This window comes from Cladophialophora bantiana, assembly GCF_000835475.1.
Source record: "Cladophialophora bantiana CBS 173.52 unplaced genomic scaffold supercont1.1, whole genome shotgun sequence".
NCBI classification, from domain to species: domain Eukaryota; kingdom Fungi; phylum Ascomycota; class Eurotiomycetes; order Chaetothyriales; family Herpotrichiellaceae; genus Cladophialophora; species Cladophialophora bantiana.
In genome coordinates, this window is record NW_015971575.1 from 735,512 (window position 1) to 751,524 (window position 16,013).

Below are 16,013 nucleotides of genomic sequence, written 5' to 3' on the forward strand. Positions count from 1 at the left end.
AAATTGCATACGTAAGGTACGCCTCAACATGACTTCGTTACTCTCCTCTTCATCTGGGGAAAAGAATCGTTACTCGAGCTGAACCAACCGACTGCGTTCGACCCCATCCTGCAGGGACGGTACGACCACCTTCATCCACTGCGGGTTTAAGAAGCGGACGCTCTTGAAAGTCAGGGAAAGGGAGCATCTACCACGCATATCTGAACCCCTCGATACCTTCAAGGATGCGTTTCCCTTCATCAGCGTCCTTGTTGAGTTTCCGAACCGCCAGTGAGGTGCCGATGGCCACAAAGATGGCTAGAGCGACGACCGGAATGACGGTCGTCATTCCGGGCACATAGCCAGGAGCATCCTGTCCCATGGATCGGTCAGCGAGCAAAAAACATTCATCATTTGCAGCAGGGTGTCGGTACGTGCCTGCTGGCGATAAATGTAGGTGGCGGCAAGACCTCCGCTGGCGCCAAACATGATTTGCAGGCCACCCGCCACAGCCCGCTTCCGACCTTCTCTGCAGTTGTTGGCCTGCCAGGCTAGGGCGGCCGGAACCATGCCGTTGACTCCAGCATAACCCAGAACACGCCGACATCCCTGAGTATGGTCAGTCACCGGTCAGTCAGACACGGGCATGTTAGCCTTTGCAACGGCTATATTGCCTTGCGTCCATGCACGTACCTTGGACCAGGAGCTTTAAGATAGCCAGTCATGGCTAGTCCGACCATACCCATGACACATTGAAGAACGTAAAAAGGACTTCTCATCCTGCATCTGTCAGAGAGTCTGGCAATGATCATCGAGGTTATGACGGCGAAGATGGCCGGAGGCGTAGACAGGACAAGCGACAGAGTCTGGGAATAACCCAAGCTCTTTTTCAGGATGAGGGGGCGGAAGAAGGAAAAGGCGTAGGAGCGGATCGTGGCACTCATGTACATGTATGTACAGGCCTATACTTTCCAGTCGCAGAGGGCCTTGCCGGTGGACTTCTAGGTGACCTTATGTTCCTCGTTGGTGCCCCGCTCCGTAGCCAAGCGAGCAGTGACCATTTCCTTCTCCTCAGTGAGGAACTTGTTTTTGGGCGAGTTCGGGAAGTCGACCAGGAAGGAATATGCTATGAGACCGAGAAAGCTGGTGACCGATCCTTCAATGACGAACAGCCACCGCCAGCCTTTCCACGTCGTGTGGTGTGCAATTTAGACGATCCCGTATGCGAGGAGGTTGGAAAAAGCGGAGATGCCCATGGAAAACAGATAGTAGAATCCCAATCGGTTTTGTACCTCATACCTACGATACCAGGCAGATGCGAGGAAGATGGAACCGGGGGTGTTTCTGTTGGAGTTCAGCTTTCTTTCTTTCCTTCTTTCTGACGAGCCTCACGGAGAATCCCCCGCCCAGGGGAAGAGGGAACTTGCGTACCCAGCTTTAAAGATGCCTAGGAGAACCCGTAGTACGGCAAAGCCTTGCCAGTTGTCGACACATCCCAGCACAACGGTGACAATGCCCCAAAGAAAAGTAATGGTTCCGAGAAACCGCGCAGCACCAATCTTCGGAAGAAGGATGTTACTGGGAATATCAAAAGCAATGTAGCCGATGAAGAAGGTCGAGGTGACGATCGACGCTCGATATCCGATGGTGAGATCCGGGTCCTCATCTAAGCCTGAAACTCGGGCGGCCGAGATGTTGGTACGGTCGATCAAAGGCACGGTATGGAGAAGGACCACGATGGGAATCAGTCGAAGATCGATCTTGCGCAGAAGTCGTTTTTCCGCCTTGGGATCGAACTGCTGTTCGGAGGGAGCCGTGATATCTCGCTCTTCTCGTCAAGGCCAGGGTCGAACACGGTGGCAGCAAGGACGTCCTCGACATGGTGACAGATTGCTGCCTTTGGAACGAGGTACCTGTTCAACGGTAGAGACACTGAGCATGGCGTTGCCTGCGGCAGAGACGATGAAGAGCTATTCGTCTTGGAGTTCCCACATCACCACAACGAACAGCCAGAACGGGGTGTTATTATAGTCCATGAGCGTTGATTTGTCGAGCTACAAAGATGTCGTGCTTGCGATGAACCGCGCGCATTCAAGGGCGTGGCGGACATTCGGACACGGGTTTGAGGTTAGACTCGTCAGGCGCCGGTGAGCTGAACTCAACAGGGAGAGAGAGTTGTCTTGTGGGTCGAGACATGGGGATTGGTGTGCCCGTCTCAGCACTTCTTGATAGCTGTTAGGGATTTCTCTGCAGAGGAGGCAGAGTATGGCGATAAGTGATAGTAGATACCCCTATAGTATATAGCAGACGCTGTACGTTCGTAAGCTGTTCCGAGGGGTGTAGTCGAATCCAGCGCGTTCATCGCGAGCTAGGCTCGTGGATATGTGGAAATGATCACGTACAACACTTAGTTGACGCAGTCGGACACATGGTATGAAATGTTGTTCCGACATACTTCGCTGTCAACAGATTCTAACTTGGGTCGTGAGATCCTTTTCCAACCATGGGCGGCGATGAGGCGACGGCATGGACGCTCCAAGAGCAAGAACAGAGAAAGACGGTCTCCTGCTCGATCAGGACCAATGTCGACAATATGGCCATCACTCGACAGGCAAAGCATACCAGACTCGAACTGCTAGTCCATACACAAGCTCCAACGACGAGGGTAAGACAGAGGCCGATTGCAAGCGAAGGGGACGAAGTTGGCATGGGAGGCTTATAAGGTCTTTGCTGCCGGGCCTCAGTTGGATATCCAAGTATCGACTCGAGGATCTATCTGGGGATCTCATGGGCGCGACGACGGTGGCGGCTGTATACGCCCCCTTGTCCGTCTCGTTCGCGCTAGTGGGCCATGCCCACCCAACGAGCGGGATGGTGTCCTTCATTGTATGCGCACTGATCTATGCATTGCTCGGACACTGTCGTCAGATGATCATCGGTCCCGAAGCCCCAGGCTCTTTTCTTGTGAGAATAACGGTCGCATTGGTCAACAAGGGCACAAGCAAGACCGACGCGGATCCTGTGCATGATTCTCAGCTTGTGGGAGCGGTCACTGCCACAGCAGGTACAATCCTTCTCGTTACCGGCTTGACCAGACTGGCTTCGTGAGTTGTATCCTCAGCCCCCCCCTTTGTGAGAGGCTTCACCATCGCGCTTGGCATTGGAGTCGTCGTCGAACAGGAAATACTGGCGCTGGGGCTGAAGGCTCTGGTTCAACAAGTTGATGATGCACCCTCCTCTCGGACTGGCAGCAGTATCGCTGGCAAGTTCATCTTCATTCTGGAAAATCTCGGGAATCTCCATGTGCTCTCGGCACTACTGTCGATTTCGAGCTTCACTCTTGTCATGGCGGCTCGGTAAGAAGCCTTAACAGGTCGGCAGAAATTCCACTGACCTTTCAAATCCAGGTCAGTCAAAACGTCGCTCAAAACACGGTATCCCATGATTGTGCCTTTTCCAGACCGCCTCTTTATTGTCATTCTCGCTGTTTCATGACTTATATCTTCCAATGGCAAGATCAAGGCCTTGAAATCCTAGGATCTTTGCGGCCCGGAAAAGACACACCATCTGTGCCGATTGTCCAATGGCCATTCCGGCCGCGAAACGTCAAGGTCCTCCGGGACACAGTCTGACATTGGCCACGACTGGTCTCTTTGAGTCTATCTTGACCGTACACACACTACGAAAAGCCGCAAAAGCAGACGCAACAGGAGAAATATTCACTTCCAGCACAAATCATGAGCTCATCGCGTTGAGAACGGCCAATGCTGTTGCTGGTTGGTTCAACGCGCTTCTATCTTTTGGAGGCTATGGACGAAGCAAACTCAATGTCGCCGCGGGTGGCAGGACGCCCATGAGCAGCGTCTTCCTCAGTCTGATGATCGCGATCTGCCTGCTCTTGCTCCTTCCGGCTTTTCATTACGTTCCCAAATGCGTCCTTGCCGCTCTACTCACGGAAGTCGGAGTTTCAATGATCGAAGAAAGCTCTTCCGAGATAGCTTTCTTTTGCGAGTCAAGGGCTGGTCGGAATTGTCTCTGATGGTACTTGTCGTTGGAGCTTCGGTCTTCATCTCTGTGTCGTCTGGATTAATGGTCGGTATCATACTGTCTCTTTTGGCAGTAGTCCGGTCCTCGACTCAGGCAGGCGTTTCTCTACATCCAATCCCTGCGTCGTCTGAAGCGGCAGCTGACAATGCCAATGTCATTCGCAAAATCACAGTATGCTTCCCCTCTGACCTATTGACGATGGTCAACATCACTGGCCAATTGATGTTCACAAGCTCCGATAACTTTGAGCGTCGCTTAAGCAATACCCGGGCGCTGCAGCGGGGTAAGATGAGAAAGACGGCTTTGGCCAGATCATCCTCCAACCCACTTGCTGACCAGCAAGTAATATCACCGAGTGGGAGGAGTCTTACCACCCTCTTCAACTTTGGCCCATCTGCCACCATCAACAACTGTGCCACCCAGACCCTCCTAGACATCGTACAAGAGCACAGGAGGCAGGGGATCGTGATATGGCTCTTCTCGCCCGCCGACTCCAAGCACCACTGTCATATCCTCCAGAAGCTGACCTTGAGCGGGATTGTAGACTTGTGTGGCGGGTCTGACTGTTTCTTGAGAAGCGAACGAGAGGTGTTTGCCGCCCTCGAGCAGATCGAGCAGATCGAGCAGATCGAACAGCACTGCGATGAATTCCCTGACATTTTGGATGTCTAATAGAATGGCTGGAAGTTAGAGTGTATATCTTGTGGGTTAGTAATTGAAACCTACTTTGGTATAATATTCTAGGCCCGCGATCGTGTTTGGTGTCTCTTCTTTGCGTTTCTATCCATATTTATCCCGCACTGGTATGCGGAGACTTCACTACTCATCGAGCGTGGCACAATTCAGATTACTGAGGTCGTAGTTGACATCCATCGTGTGTTTGTTAGAAAAAATCGTCATGAGCACCATGCTACCGTCTCTATTGTATTGTCGGCCCCTAAACGTCGCTGTCCGAACCTTTTCTGGCGCTCCCAATCTATCTCACAAAGACCGCTCTCCCAAAGTCAGGGTGGCCACCAATGCACAAGTGACGAAGAATATAGAAGACCTGGGAATGAGTTGCGCATTCAGAGGCCAGATCTGAACCATCAAGGGGTTCAAAAGACTCACCATCAGAATACAACAAGCTGGTGATGTAGGCGTTCGCTACGATCTTTTGAAGTCGCTCTGGCAGCTTGTGGATGGATGCGACGCTTGACGTGACACGTCGAATGATCTATACTGTGGTCAGCGAGTATGATGGGTAGATACAGAAAGGGACACTCTTACCGTAACCTTGTCCTTAGATCCGGTGAGATTCTTCTCGAGGGTGGAAATCAGTATACCATTCATCAAGGAGGTCGCGAAACCGGCGCCAACCAGAGAACCGAAGCTCTGCGAAAGGAACCATGTGGTGCCGGCGATGGCGATATCAGAGTGATCTAGACTGGCAGCAAGGTGAACGAAGGTGCTTGACTGGGTTGTGCCCCTTCCGAAGCCGGCAAGATAAACGTAGCATGACTCTGCCCAGTTGGTGGCGTCGTGCCAGCGAAGGCACATGAGGGCAAAACACGCCAGGGAACAGCAAATACCAAGCACGGTGAGATATTTGTACCGCTTAGTCTTGCTGATGAGGTGGCCGCCGAGGAGAGTTCCAGAGGCATTGCTAATTACCACAGGCACGATTCGACTGCCTGCTCGACAAACGGACTCGCCGGAGGCGACTTGGAAGTATATAGGGATCCCGTAGAGAAGCTAAAGCCAAAGAAAATCATGTCAGCCCTGCCTTCGCCCACAAGTAATCTAGGAGACCAACTGCAAATGTGTAGGATACGTACGCCAAACTGGCCTCCTGATTGACAGCCGATGATGAGGTATGGAGTGAAGACATCACGCTTAGACATCAACTGCAGCGGCAAGATCGGCTCTTTGACAAAGCATTTCTCGACGACAACGAATGTAGTTTGCGAAGACGAGAAAGGTGCAAGCCAGGGGTACCAGATAATGCCAGGATATCCCCTTGGTGCCTTGGTCGAGAGACAATAAGGCAAGTCAGCACCGTGCCCACCAGGGCAAAGGCCCCGAGAAAGCCGATGCGAGCGCGTTTGGAGCCGGCTTTGCTCTCTTCTTCTGAGTTCTCACCACTGCCTGGCTGATTGTGCTCAGGTAGCCGCCAGAGAATGAGAGCGAGCCCTCACAGAGCCAGCGGACACTGCGCGACAAAGCACCTGCAATGGCCAGGTCAGTAGGAAAGGCGAGAAACCCGAAAGATGAAGCCTCGCAACATACCATCTCCACCCGATACTGCCAGCTAACCACCCGCCTGTCGGACCTCCTATGGACCTCGCCATGGTGGCTGTAAAATTGACATATGCTCGGTACTGCGCGACATAGCTGAGAGGGAGTAAATCTATGTTCGTTAGTCTTGTGGTACGTTACCGGGCGTAGAGATCGTTGTACGCAACCGGCTAACGTACCGGCTACCACAATTGATGTCAATGCGACCATTCCGGACGCCCCAATGCCGCTGATTGCTCGACCAGCCAGAACCTGCCAGTAAGTCCTGCTTATGCCAATTTGACGATGTAAGTATGGTTGATAGAACTGGCTGACAAGACACAAACTGACATGATCATACACCCGAGAGCGAAGCTGGCCTAACAGAACGCAAGGTTCCTGTTCCTTCCAAAAATGTCGCCGAGTTTGCCATACTGGTGGGATGTCTATTATTGTCTTGTTCTGAAACTGCAGGAGTTGAGGACATGAGCCCGAGTCAGGACGTACCAGAGGCTGCGACGAGCATTGTGCCAGCGTGTAAGCCGTCAACAGCCAGGCTGCCGACGGTAACGCGTCAAATTCGGATGCAATGTGCTGATTCGTGGCGAGCACCACGGAACTGTCGCCATTCACGAGAAAGACGCCTTCGGAGTCAAAGGTTAGCGACAAGCAACCTGCGCAGAAATTCGTCAACAGACCCATGAGTAGGATAGGAAACAATGTTCGGATAATGGCCTTGGGAAATGGTCTCTCGGTCTTGCTGGCCTCATCTGGGACATCCTCAACAGGCTCGACCTGGGATTGCGGGATCAGCGTCTTGTAATTATCGTTCGATCGCTCCAGATGAGGATGCTGCCGCAGGAGAGATGCAGTCTGATCAGCTGGCACATCGAGGCTTTGCCGTTCATACTGGACAGCCACGGCAATTCTTCCTTGGTACACCTGCTTCTACGCTATCCGAAGCCTTGCTGTGCGGAACGCCCGTCCAATTTATCTGGGCTTTTTCTTTTTCCACCAAGCTGCCAGAGTTACAGCCGGATGATCGATGGTTCCGAGGAGCGAGGATTGGATCCGACTCGTTCTGCCGTCGTCCAGCGACGACTTAGGCAGGGACATCCTGATCCTCGCTGAAGCCGTCTTTCCGAGAGCTCTACACTGCCGACGAGGACAAGCCTACCGAGTACTTTCAACTGAACGGAGTAAACATTTCGGAGTGTTGGGCATCGGTTATCGGGGTGTCTCAAGTTAGCATTTGCCATTGGGTTCGGCTTGTGGTGAAAATGGAATGGGGACGATATTGCCGGTCTTCTCATTCTGATGTGACCGTTGTCCAATGCTGTGCAGTTCAAGTCCCAAGCAAACGTCAGGGTGTGAAGAATTGCACTAGGAAGAGATCCAACCCTGGCCCGCTATACAGAATTGACCTGTCGGCACAGAAATGTTAGTATGTCTGCCGACGGGGTACGGACCTCAAATCTTCCCCATGATCTCTTCCATCCAAACACTGGATCATCGCCAAAACCAAACTGGATCCAGTGAATGAGGAATTTTTGTTGAATTTTCTTTTCTATCGCACCTCTCTGAATGCTTCTACTTAATGACAAAGCCCCACCTAAGATCGTGGGTGAAGGCGAATATCGCAGATACCAGCCTACACGCTTAAACGGTACTGAAGGTATTGAGTGCAGTTACTTTTCAAAAGCCTTTCCTAGTACCCAACGTACCTCGAGGGCGACGAGGAGAACGGCAACGGCGGCTCCATCGGCAACAGGGTAACGGACAAGAGAGGATTCTAGCATCATGCTGTGGTATGTGCTTGCCACTTTGCTCCTGGCGAGCTTCGGCATGGCATGAAAGAAAAGGCGCAACATCTTGTTCATTCTCACCGACGACCAGGACCGCCACACGGAGGCAGCCGAGCACATGCCATATTTACAGGTTTGTGAAGAGACTTCTGGCGCGAGAACTTTTTGACAAGTCCCCTAATCAAACGCATTGTAAGACTTGATCGTGAACAAAGGCACGACATACGCTCAGCACTTCTGCACCGTGGCACTCTGCTGTCCGTCACGGGCAACGCTGTGGACGGGGCGAGCGGCACACAACCATAACGTCACGAACGTGGCCCGCCGCACGGCGGATACCCGAAGTTCGTGTCAAAGGGATTTAACGACGACAATCTGTTCCTGTGGATGCAGGAAGCAGGCTACAACACCAATTACACAGGCAAGCTGTACAACTTTCACTCGGTCGACAATTACAACAAGCCCTGCGCCCGCGGCTTCAATGGCTCCGACTTCCTGCTCGACCCGTACACATACTAGTACTGGAATGCGAAGATGGCCCATAACGGCAAGGAGCCCGTCAGCTGCGCGGGCCAATACTCAACGGACGTGGTGGTGCGCAAGGCCAACATCTTTCTTCGCGAGGGCCTGCAACACCTCTCTGCGGCAAACGACGGCGACGGCCCTTTTCCCTGACCGTTGCGCCCATCGCTCCTCATTCCAACTTGGTGCTGGAGCCCGAGAAGGACCCCTCGTATCTGCTCGAGCCCATGGCCGCACCTCGCCACCAGAACACGTTCACCGACTACAAGATCTCTCGCAACAGGGCGTACAACGCGGCCATCGAGGGCAGCGTCGGGTGGATCAGCTCCCTCCCAAGCCTGAACGACACCGTGCTGGTCTACAATGACCACTACCAGCGCTAGAGACTGCGAGCGCTACAAGCCGTGGACGAGATGTTGCCTGAGCTGATTCAACAGCTCGAGGACGCCGGGGAGCGGGACAACACGTATATCTTCTACACCACCGACAATGGGTACCACATCAGCCAACACCGGATGAACCCTGGCAAGGAGTGTGGATATGGTAAGCAAGGCCACCAAGTATTTTCTCTTTTGCTCTCGAGCGGTCGTTAATGATTCTGTTCATTCAACAGATACCGACATTCACGTTCCATTCTACGTCCGCGGCCCGGGGATTGAGGCCGGAGGTGTGGTCGATGTAATCACTACTCACACAGACGTGAGCTCGACTCTGCTTCAAATCGCCGGGGTCACCAAGCTGTTGGACGGCATGGCCATTCCGCAGGGAAGAAGCGGACAGGTCCTGGAGCAAGAGGAACCGCCGCGACGTCGTGAGCACGCGACCATCGAATATTGGGGTTATGTAAGAAGACACAGATCCGCTGCCTGTCACCAAGACTCGTGTTTGCATGGAATTAATCGCTAATTCTGTCCGTCATTCCGTGTGCAGGGCGTCCCCGAAGGTCTTTACGGCGCCCGCACGGATAACAAGCGAGAAGCTGGGAAGTAGCGCAACTACTATCTGAACAACACATACAAGGGTCTCAGGCTTGTGTCCGAAGGCTACAGTCTGTACTATGCTGTGTGGTGCACCAATGAGACTGAGTTTTATGATCCGAAAGTAAGTTCACCTGTATTTCTGGGCCGCATTATACATTCCAGCTAGATGACCCCATGAAAAAGACCGCTGTCCATCAAGTGGTCAACATGGCCGCTGACATTGACGCATAGTCTGCCTACAAAATTGCCGGCCGGCCGCTGGAACAGATCCTCCCGCGCCTCGACGCCCTGATGATGGTCCTCAAGACCTGTAAAGACAAGGTTTGCTTGTATCCCTGGAGGACTCTCCACCCGGATGGCAAAGTGTACGATCTCGTAGACGCGCCGGACGAGAAATTTGACGCCTTCTACGAAGCACAGCCCAAGATGAGCTTCACTTCTTGTCCCGACGCATACTATCTCGAAGTCGAAAATCAAGAACCGGTCAAACCGTGGGTCGACACACAGGAGGCCGGGCAAGGAGTAACGAGGCAGCACGAGTTCGATTATACCCTGTACTAGCAGCTGTTGACCTAGTTTTTGTAGGCTTTTCATGTAGTTTCATGGATCCCCACTTACGATGAGGCTGTGGACAATGCGGCCTTGTGTTCTTGAAATGCTTTGCTCTTTTTGCACTGTCCTTACCACAACTTACGCTTGCTCAACAACCATCCTGTAGTCGTTGTAGTTAGTGGTCATATGAAACTCACATTTGTCAAACATGGAGACTCCTCGAGCCCCCTTTTCGAAGACCTGCAATCATACCGGCCTGTACCGAGTAAGGACTGGGGTCCAGGGAGGGAGTTGGCAAGCATCGCCGACGCGCACCTGCACCGCGGACTGGGGGACCTCTCTCGGAACTCATCTTTGCGCCACTGAGTATTACCGTCATGCAGAACTATGTGCTTGTCCACGCCCACCTGACTCCTGACTCAGCCAAACCGGGTGAGACGAACTATTAGACCACAGGGAGCTCCCGACACGACAGCTATGTAATCCAAGGTATGCCCCTGATGAAAGGCCAGAAAATAGCCACCAAGGGGTCACGATCGACTGGTGGTGGGATCGCAAGACCGTTGGCGAGCGATTATTCACTGCTGAGAAAATAGGCGTTAGGTCTTTGCGGCCTATCGCCGCAAATCGGCTCACCTTGCCATCAGGATGGAGGCGGGGACCAAAGAAAACGTGGTGATCAAATGCGACACATTGCAGGGTCGCCAGGTCATGCATGATTGGGGTGAAGAAGGGATACAGCGGGATTGTTTGGACTTGTGCGTCTTCAGACTCTACATTAGAAACCTAGGTAGGTAGAAGCGGTCGAGATTCTCGTTCGTTATACCACCAACCTTCGCTACTGCGAAAAGCAAGTCTGTCTCTCTGTGCGGCCCGTAGGAGGAATTCATCCATCGTCTGAGGCAAGAATGGCTCCCCGGCTAGCAAAGGAGCTATAGGCCCAGCATCCATGCCCGAGAAGTCCCAGAGATCCGGCAACAAAAAGTTGTCCATGTCCTGCTCATACCCAGGCACTCGGGAATACGAGATGGACGAATGTTGGGCAAGGTGGTGGACCTGGGGATGTTGAAAATCAGTGGACCTTCCATTTGTGCCTGGTTCCTGGGCACTAGCTGCGGGTCGAGTCCGACCAGTTCGATCGGAACCGAGAATGTATTCGGGGTCGGACTGCGAGGGGAACTCGAAGTTGAGGCGCGTGAAGGTACCTCCCAGTTGGTGGAAGGCCGAACAATTTTCCTCCCCATTCTCACCACTGACGCCGGGACTGCAATTGGCACAGCGACAAACACTCGTCGCTCCCGGGCTGGAAAATCGATCAAACTGCTCCATCGTGCTATCCATGATGCTTTCCAACACGTCCCGATATTTCCTCAACCTGGGATTGGTCTCTGCCATAGCGAACAAAGTAGAGGAGCAGGCGCGTAGGTCATTCGAGGTGGCCGTACTCCACAGGATGGCGATTTGAAGAGGATATAACTCGATGTAAAATCAATCCCCAATTGTACCCCAGGGTAGCGGAATCCAAGATCTCACCAGATATTCATCCCAGCGATGAAAAATGAATTGATCATTAGAAAGAGTAAGCAGACAAATTCCTCGTGCGCATCCTCTTGAACAGCTGGCACATATGGCCGGATGCTTGGAGGCATACCTGCATCAGCTCATCGTGTGGTTGGAGCATCCTCAAGAAGGGCTCTATGAGCTTCCGGACGCAATCCTGGTAGTGCATCATCACCCAATCCTGATCGCGCGTTGCAATCTTCGGTAAAGTGTTTTTGAACTGCTTAAGTCAGGCCAGCTGCGTTGGTACGCCCTTCTTTAAGTCGGCCATAGGCTTGTCAACGCGGTGAATGTCGACGTATACTCGAGACATGATCCTCGTCAAACGGAAGACAGCCGTAGAAGCATCGACCTGCGACCGTAGTGCGACCGGGTTTCCACTTAATGGACTATCGCCGCTTTGAAGACCGGTAATCCTGTCGGGAATGTTATAGTCGGACGCGCTTGGCTCCTCTGGATCAATGTCACAGTCCGCAAGACAGAAAGGTCGCCGTAGAGACCAGGCAACCCTCCTTTCCAGCCCGTAAATGCTCCAGAATATGCGGCGCCTCGCACCCGCCTTCGTCGGATCGAGATTTCGGTAGGAGTACTCACGGTGCATCCCCGTGTCAATCGCGGTTCTCACGGCCAGACCGACCAAAATACCAAATGCGAGAGTCCAAAGACATCCGAATTTTATAGTAGAGGATGAGGAGGATCGCTTCGATGTCACGGACTGGATCCTCACCTTCCCAAGTGCTCTTGAAGTGCAAGGCCGTTGCATAATATCTCTCCGGAAGTGCTGAAGGATATGGTCGTGTGATTCGCATGACCGTGGCGGCAGTGGCATAGATCATGTAGAGCCTGGGGAATGACTTCTTCGTCCCACGCCATTGTCGGGCGTGGGCTGCGTAGGAAGATCCGTGTCGCCGGCACTACAAAGGGATACAAGGCGGTCGTTCTGGTCTTTGGACTTCCTCACGGCCCCCTCTGGAGCAGCGTCAAAATCTTGACCGCCGTTGGAGTGACGGGCTACGGCCAGGTTTGGCGGCGCAGTCGACTGCGGTAATAAGCGGTCGTCAGAAGCCTCTCTGTCAGGAAATATCATCTCCAGCTTCTCTATAAGCTCCTGCTTTGAAAGGCCTGCGAAGCGTCCCGAGCTCGAGAAGGCTTCCCTCACGCAAGCCACTTTGCCCGCCTGGCAGTTGTTGCAGCTGGGATAGCCGACACATCGTTGCTTGCGCCGATGGCACCGATTGCAGGCTTTCAGCTTGCTTCTGCGTTTTCGTATGTACGTATCATCAATTATTACACGGACAGACAGATGCTAGAAGCGGGAATAGCGACATTTGAAAGAGTTCGCTGTGGCCGGAAGCGACAGTCAGGTGTGTGCAGCAACCTTTGAAGGCGTGATCGGCGTTTCCCGACCCAATATTCCCGCGTGCCTCAGGCTAGGCTAGGGAGGCCTATGTAAGGCTAGTGGGCGAAGGCCCGGGGGAGGTTGGGGAGGGCGGGGGCTCCCCCGCTCCCTCCTACATGGTTCGATGGGTGACCCCAAAGTTATCTCAAAGATTGGCTCAAATGACGCTAGAAAAGTGTCATTTGAGGAACCTTTGGACTCTTTGGCCGCAAAGATCAACTGTAGATCAACTGTTGACGGCAAAAACCCTTCGCCATAACACTGAATATTGCGCTTGATTTTGACTGTGCACTTCTCTCTTTCTCTCTCTCGCTCTCTCTGTAATCCTCGTTCTTTCTTGTGGCGCATTGACTGTTGTTCGTCCAGGTATATAGTCTCTCTTAGCTCCGCCTATTCCCAACCGTTGTACACGCATCATTCCTAGACGTGGCGCCTGAATATCGTGCAAGGTCAATTTCCCGTGAGCACATCGTCCCCCCTGCCGTTCATCTAAATCACGCAGGTCCATCTAAGAGACGCACACAAAGCGAGACGCGGACAGGGGAAAAAAAAACAAGCTATGCGGCAGCGGGATGCCCTAGGCAAGGTCTGGCGGCTCCATGGAAGCTTTGTTACCTCGCATCAGCTCTGAGAAAGAGCCTGAAGTATATGATGGCCTCCCGTTCCTCCGCGACGATGTTTCTGGTCGAATAAGCTCATCTCGAAAAGCCCATCGAGGTCCCATCTTCGCCATTATGATACTGGCACCTTTGGCGACCGTCATTGTATTGTTAGGTTGGAGGTAAGCTTGTCAATTCCCTCAAACACGGTCCGATCTATATACACGAACATGCTCATCCAGAACCAAAAGCGGGATCCTGGCAGGAAGTTCGACCCCTCCAGTCTCAGATTCTTGCGACACTGCCGCGGCGGGTTTTCAATGTCAACCTGAGATCTCTCACTACTGGGGCCAGTACTCGCCTTACTTTACTGTGCCCTCCGACATCTCAACAGACATCCCCAGTGGCTGCGAAGTCACATTCGTTCAGATCCTGTCCCGTCATGGGGCCCGAGACCCGACGGCCTCAAAGACCAAGACATACAACGACACCATCAAGCAGGTCCAGGCCAAAGTCAAAAGTTTCGCCGGTCCATATGGCTTTATTGCCAATTATTCGTACACCCTCGGCGCGGACCAGTTGACGACCTTCGGCCAGGAGGAGATGGTCAACTCGGGCACCAAGTTCTACAATCGATATCGGTTACTTGCAAAATCCCTCGAACCTTTCGTGCGTTCCTCGAGCGAGAACCGAGTCGTCGAGTCGGCCCTCAATTGGACCCAGGGATTCCATGCAGCCAGGCAAGCCGACAAATCCGCGACCGTCGATTCGGGCTACCCGTATCCGATCATCCTGCAGTACGAGGGCGACGGTTTCAACAGCACGCTGAACCACGCCATCTGCACCGAATTTGAGAACGGCACCGACAGCAAAATTGCCGATGATGCCCAAGACGCCTGGGCGAACATCTTCATCCCGCCAATTCAAGGCCACCTCAACGCTGGTCTGCCGGGCGCCAACCTCAGCATTGGCCAGACAATCGACATGATGGATCTCTGCCCTTTCAACACCGTTGCCAATGATGACGGTACCATTTCACCGTTCTGCTCCCTCTTCACCGAATCTGAATGGCACAGTTACAGCTACTACCAGACACTCGGCAAGTACTACGGGTTTTCTTACGGCAATCCTCTGGGCCCGACACAGGGCGTGGGATTCGTCAACGAGCTCATTGCACGGCTGACCAACACCTCTGTCCGAGATCACACGTCCACCAACCATACTCTGGACGACAATCCAGCCACATTCCCACTTGGGCGGAAGCTGTATGCCGATTTCAGCCACGACAACGATATGACGACCATCTTCTCGGCAACGGGTCTTTACGGTGACACGTTACTATTGCCCAACACGACCATCGTGGAGGCTCGTGCCGCAGCCGGTTACAGCGCAGCGTGGACTGTTCCGTTTGCTGCCAGGGCGTATATTGAGAAGATGCAGTGTCGGGGGCACTCTGAGGAGTTGATTCGCGTGATTGTGAATGATCGTGTCCAGCCACTCTCCTCTTGCGGGGGCGATGATCTTGGTCGCTGCACGCTGAGCAAATTTCTAGGGAGTCTCGGACTTGCAAAGATGGGAGGCTTCTGGGATCAATGTTTCGGCTGACTACTCTATGACCTTGTCTCGACATGGGTGACACCAGTCAACCGGAGACAGAGACAACCAATATCATTGATGTAACCGTATCCAACGTTTGATTTTGAAACCTCTAAGAATAAAGGAGTTGGTCTTCTCCTTCAACCTGCTCGATGAGTTTTCGCTCCTCGCTCGAGTTTGCAGGAGATAGTACGGACCAAGTGAGCCTTTGCCTTTACGGTCATTGATGAAAGTTGTTGTCTCCTACATTCGGGAGGTTAGGGATGGCAAGTGAATGACTGAGTGTTAGTTACTTGCGGATCAGAATCGACCTCGTGAATTGTGTGGGCGTCCATCTAGTAGACGGTGGCGAATGAATACGATTTTCGAAATCAAGAGGTTTTTTTTTTTGTTTTTTTTTGGGGGGGGGGGAGGGAGAAGGGGGGCGCCTCTAGGCTCGGAGCCCGCTATTCAAGTGATCAAGTTAGGTACCTGTCTAAGTGGTTAGTGGCGCCAGGGGTACTTATATAATAGTCATTGTGGTGCCTAAAAAGCCCGCGAGACCTAACGGGAGCCTAAATGCTCTGCCCAGGTTATGCGGAATTGCAACCACAGACACGCCCATACAACTGACGGCGACGAATTGCTTTCTCTGCCCAATCCCTTCCGCAATATCTTAGACCATGACCGACGCGCACACCCTCAGCATAGCTTCATCATAATACAAGATCCCCGGGCC

General features: G+C 52.9%; 9 protein-coding genes across 9 annotated transcripts; 4 read left to right on the forward strand and 5 right to left on the reverse strand.

Annotated features, from left to right (window-relative positions):
* Positions 1-187: 187 nt before the first annotated feature.
* Z519_00264 (uncharacterized protein) lies at positions 188-923 on the reverse strand (the record flags this gene model as incomplete). The annotated part of the gene is made up of 2 exons (XM_016758023.1): positions 188-530; positions 673-923. The coding sequence occupies 2 exons, from the start codon at positions 921-923 to the stop codon at positions 188-190; spliced, it is 594 nt and encodes a 197-aa protein (XP_016625272.1).
* A 264-nt stretch (positions 924-1,187) lies between these two features.
* Positions 1,188-1,919, reverse strand: Z519_00265 (uncharacterized protein; the record flags this gene model as incomplete). The annotated part of the gene is made up of 3 exons (XM_016758024.1): positions 1,188-1,323; positions 1,411-1,778; positions 1,893-1,919. 3 exons carry the CDS (start codon positions 1,917-1,919, stop codon positions 1,188-1,190), a joined length of 531 nt encoding a protein of 176 aa, XP_016625273.1.
* A 586-nt stretch (positions 1,920-2,505) lies between these two features.
* On the forward strand, positions 2,506-3,474 carry Z519_00266 (uncharacterized protein; the record flags this gene model as incomplete). The annotated part of the gene is made up of 3 exons (XM_016758025.1): positions 2,506-3,083; positions 3,117-3,335; positions 3,387-3,474. The coding sequence occupies 3 exons, from the start codon at positions 2,506-2,508 to the stop codon at positions 3,472-3,474; spliced, it is 885 nt and encodes a 294-aa protein (XP_016625274.1).
* Positions 3,475-3,562: 88 nt separating this feature from the next.
* On the forward strand, positions 3,563-4,698 carry Z519_00267 (uncharacterized protein; the record flags this gene model as incomplete). The annotated part of the gene is made up of 2 exons (XM_016758026.1): positions 3,563-4,001; positions 4,100-4,698. 2 exons carry the CDS (start codon positions 3,563-3,565, stop codon positions 4,696-4,698), a joined length of 1,038 nt encoding a protein of 345 aa, XP_016625275.1.
* Positions 4,699-5,002: 304 nt separating this feature from the next.
* On the reverse strand, positions 5,003-8,129 carry Z519_00268 (uncharacterized protein; the record flags this gene model as incomplete). The annotated part of the gene is made up of 10 exons (XM_016758027.1): positions 5,003-5,242; positions 5,296-5,760; positions 5,844-6,024; positions 6,074-6,217; positions 6,295-6,415; positions 6,483-6,613; positions 6,673-6,716; positions 6,790-6,926; positions 6,981-7,077; positions 8,007-8,129. 10 exons carry the CDS (start codon positions 8,127-8,129, stop codon positions 5,003-5,005), a joined length of 1,683 nt encoding a protein of 560 aa, XP_016625276.1.
* A 707-nt stretch (positions 8,130-8,836) lies between these two features.
* Z519_00269 (uncharacterized protein) lies at positions 8,837-10,150 on the forward strand (the record flags this gene model as incomplete). The annotated part of the gene is made up of 5 exons (XM_016758028.1): positions 8,837-8,959; positions 8,993-9,152; positions 9,223-9,452; positions 9,600-9,710; positions 9,821-10,150. 5 exons carry the CDS (start codon positions 8,837-8,839, stop codon positions 10,148-10,150), a joined length of 954 nt encoding a protein of 317 aa, XP_016625277.1.
* Positions 10,151-10,927: 777 nt separating this feature from the next.
* On the reverse strand, positions 10,928-11,536 carry Z519_00270 (uncharacterized protein; the record flags this gene model as incomplete). Its single annotated transcript, XM_016758029.1, has 1 exon — positions 10,928-11,536. One exon carries the CDS (start codon positions 11,534-11,536, stop codon positions 10,928-10,930), a length of 609 nt encoding a protein of 202 aa, XP_016625278.1.
* A 773-nt stretch (positions 11,537-12,309) lies between these two features.
* Z519_00271 (uncharacterized protein) lies at positions 12,310-12,537 on the reverse strand (the record flags this gene model as incomplete). The annotated part of the gene is made up of 1 exon (XM_016758030.1): positions 12,310-12,537. One exon carries the CDS (start codon positions 12,535-12,537, stop codon positions 12,310-12,312), a length of 228 nt encoding a protein of 75 aa, XP_016625279.1.
* A 1,162-nt stretch (positions 12,538-13,699) lies between these two features.
* Z519_00272 (uncharacterized protein) lies at positions 13,700-15,304 on the forward strand (the record flags this gene model as incomplete). The annotated part of the gene is made up of 2 exons (XM_016758031.1): positions 13,700-13,881; positions 13,942-15,304. The coding sequence occupies 2 exons, from the start codon at positions 13,700-13,702 to the stop codon at positions 15,302-15,304; spliced, it is 1,545 nt and encodes a 514-aa protein (XP_016625280.1).
* Positions 15,305-16,013: the final 709 nt, after the last annotated feature.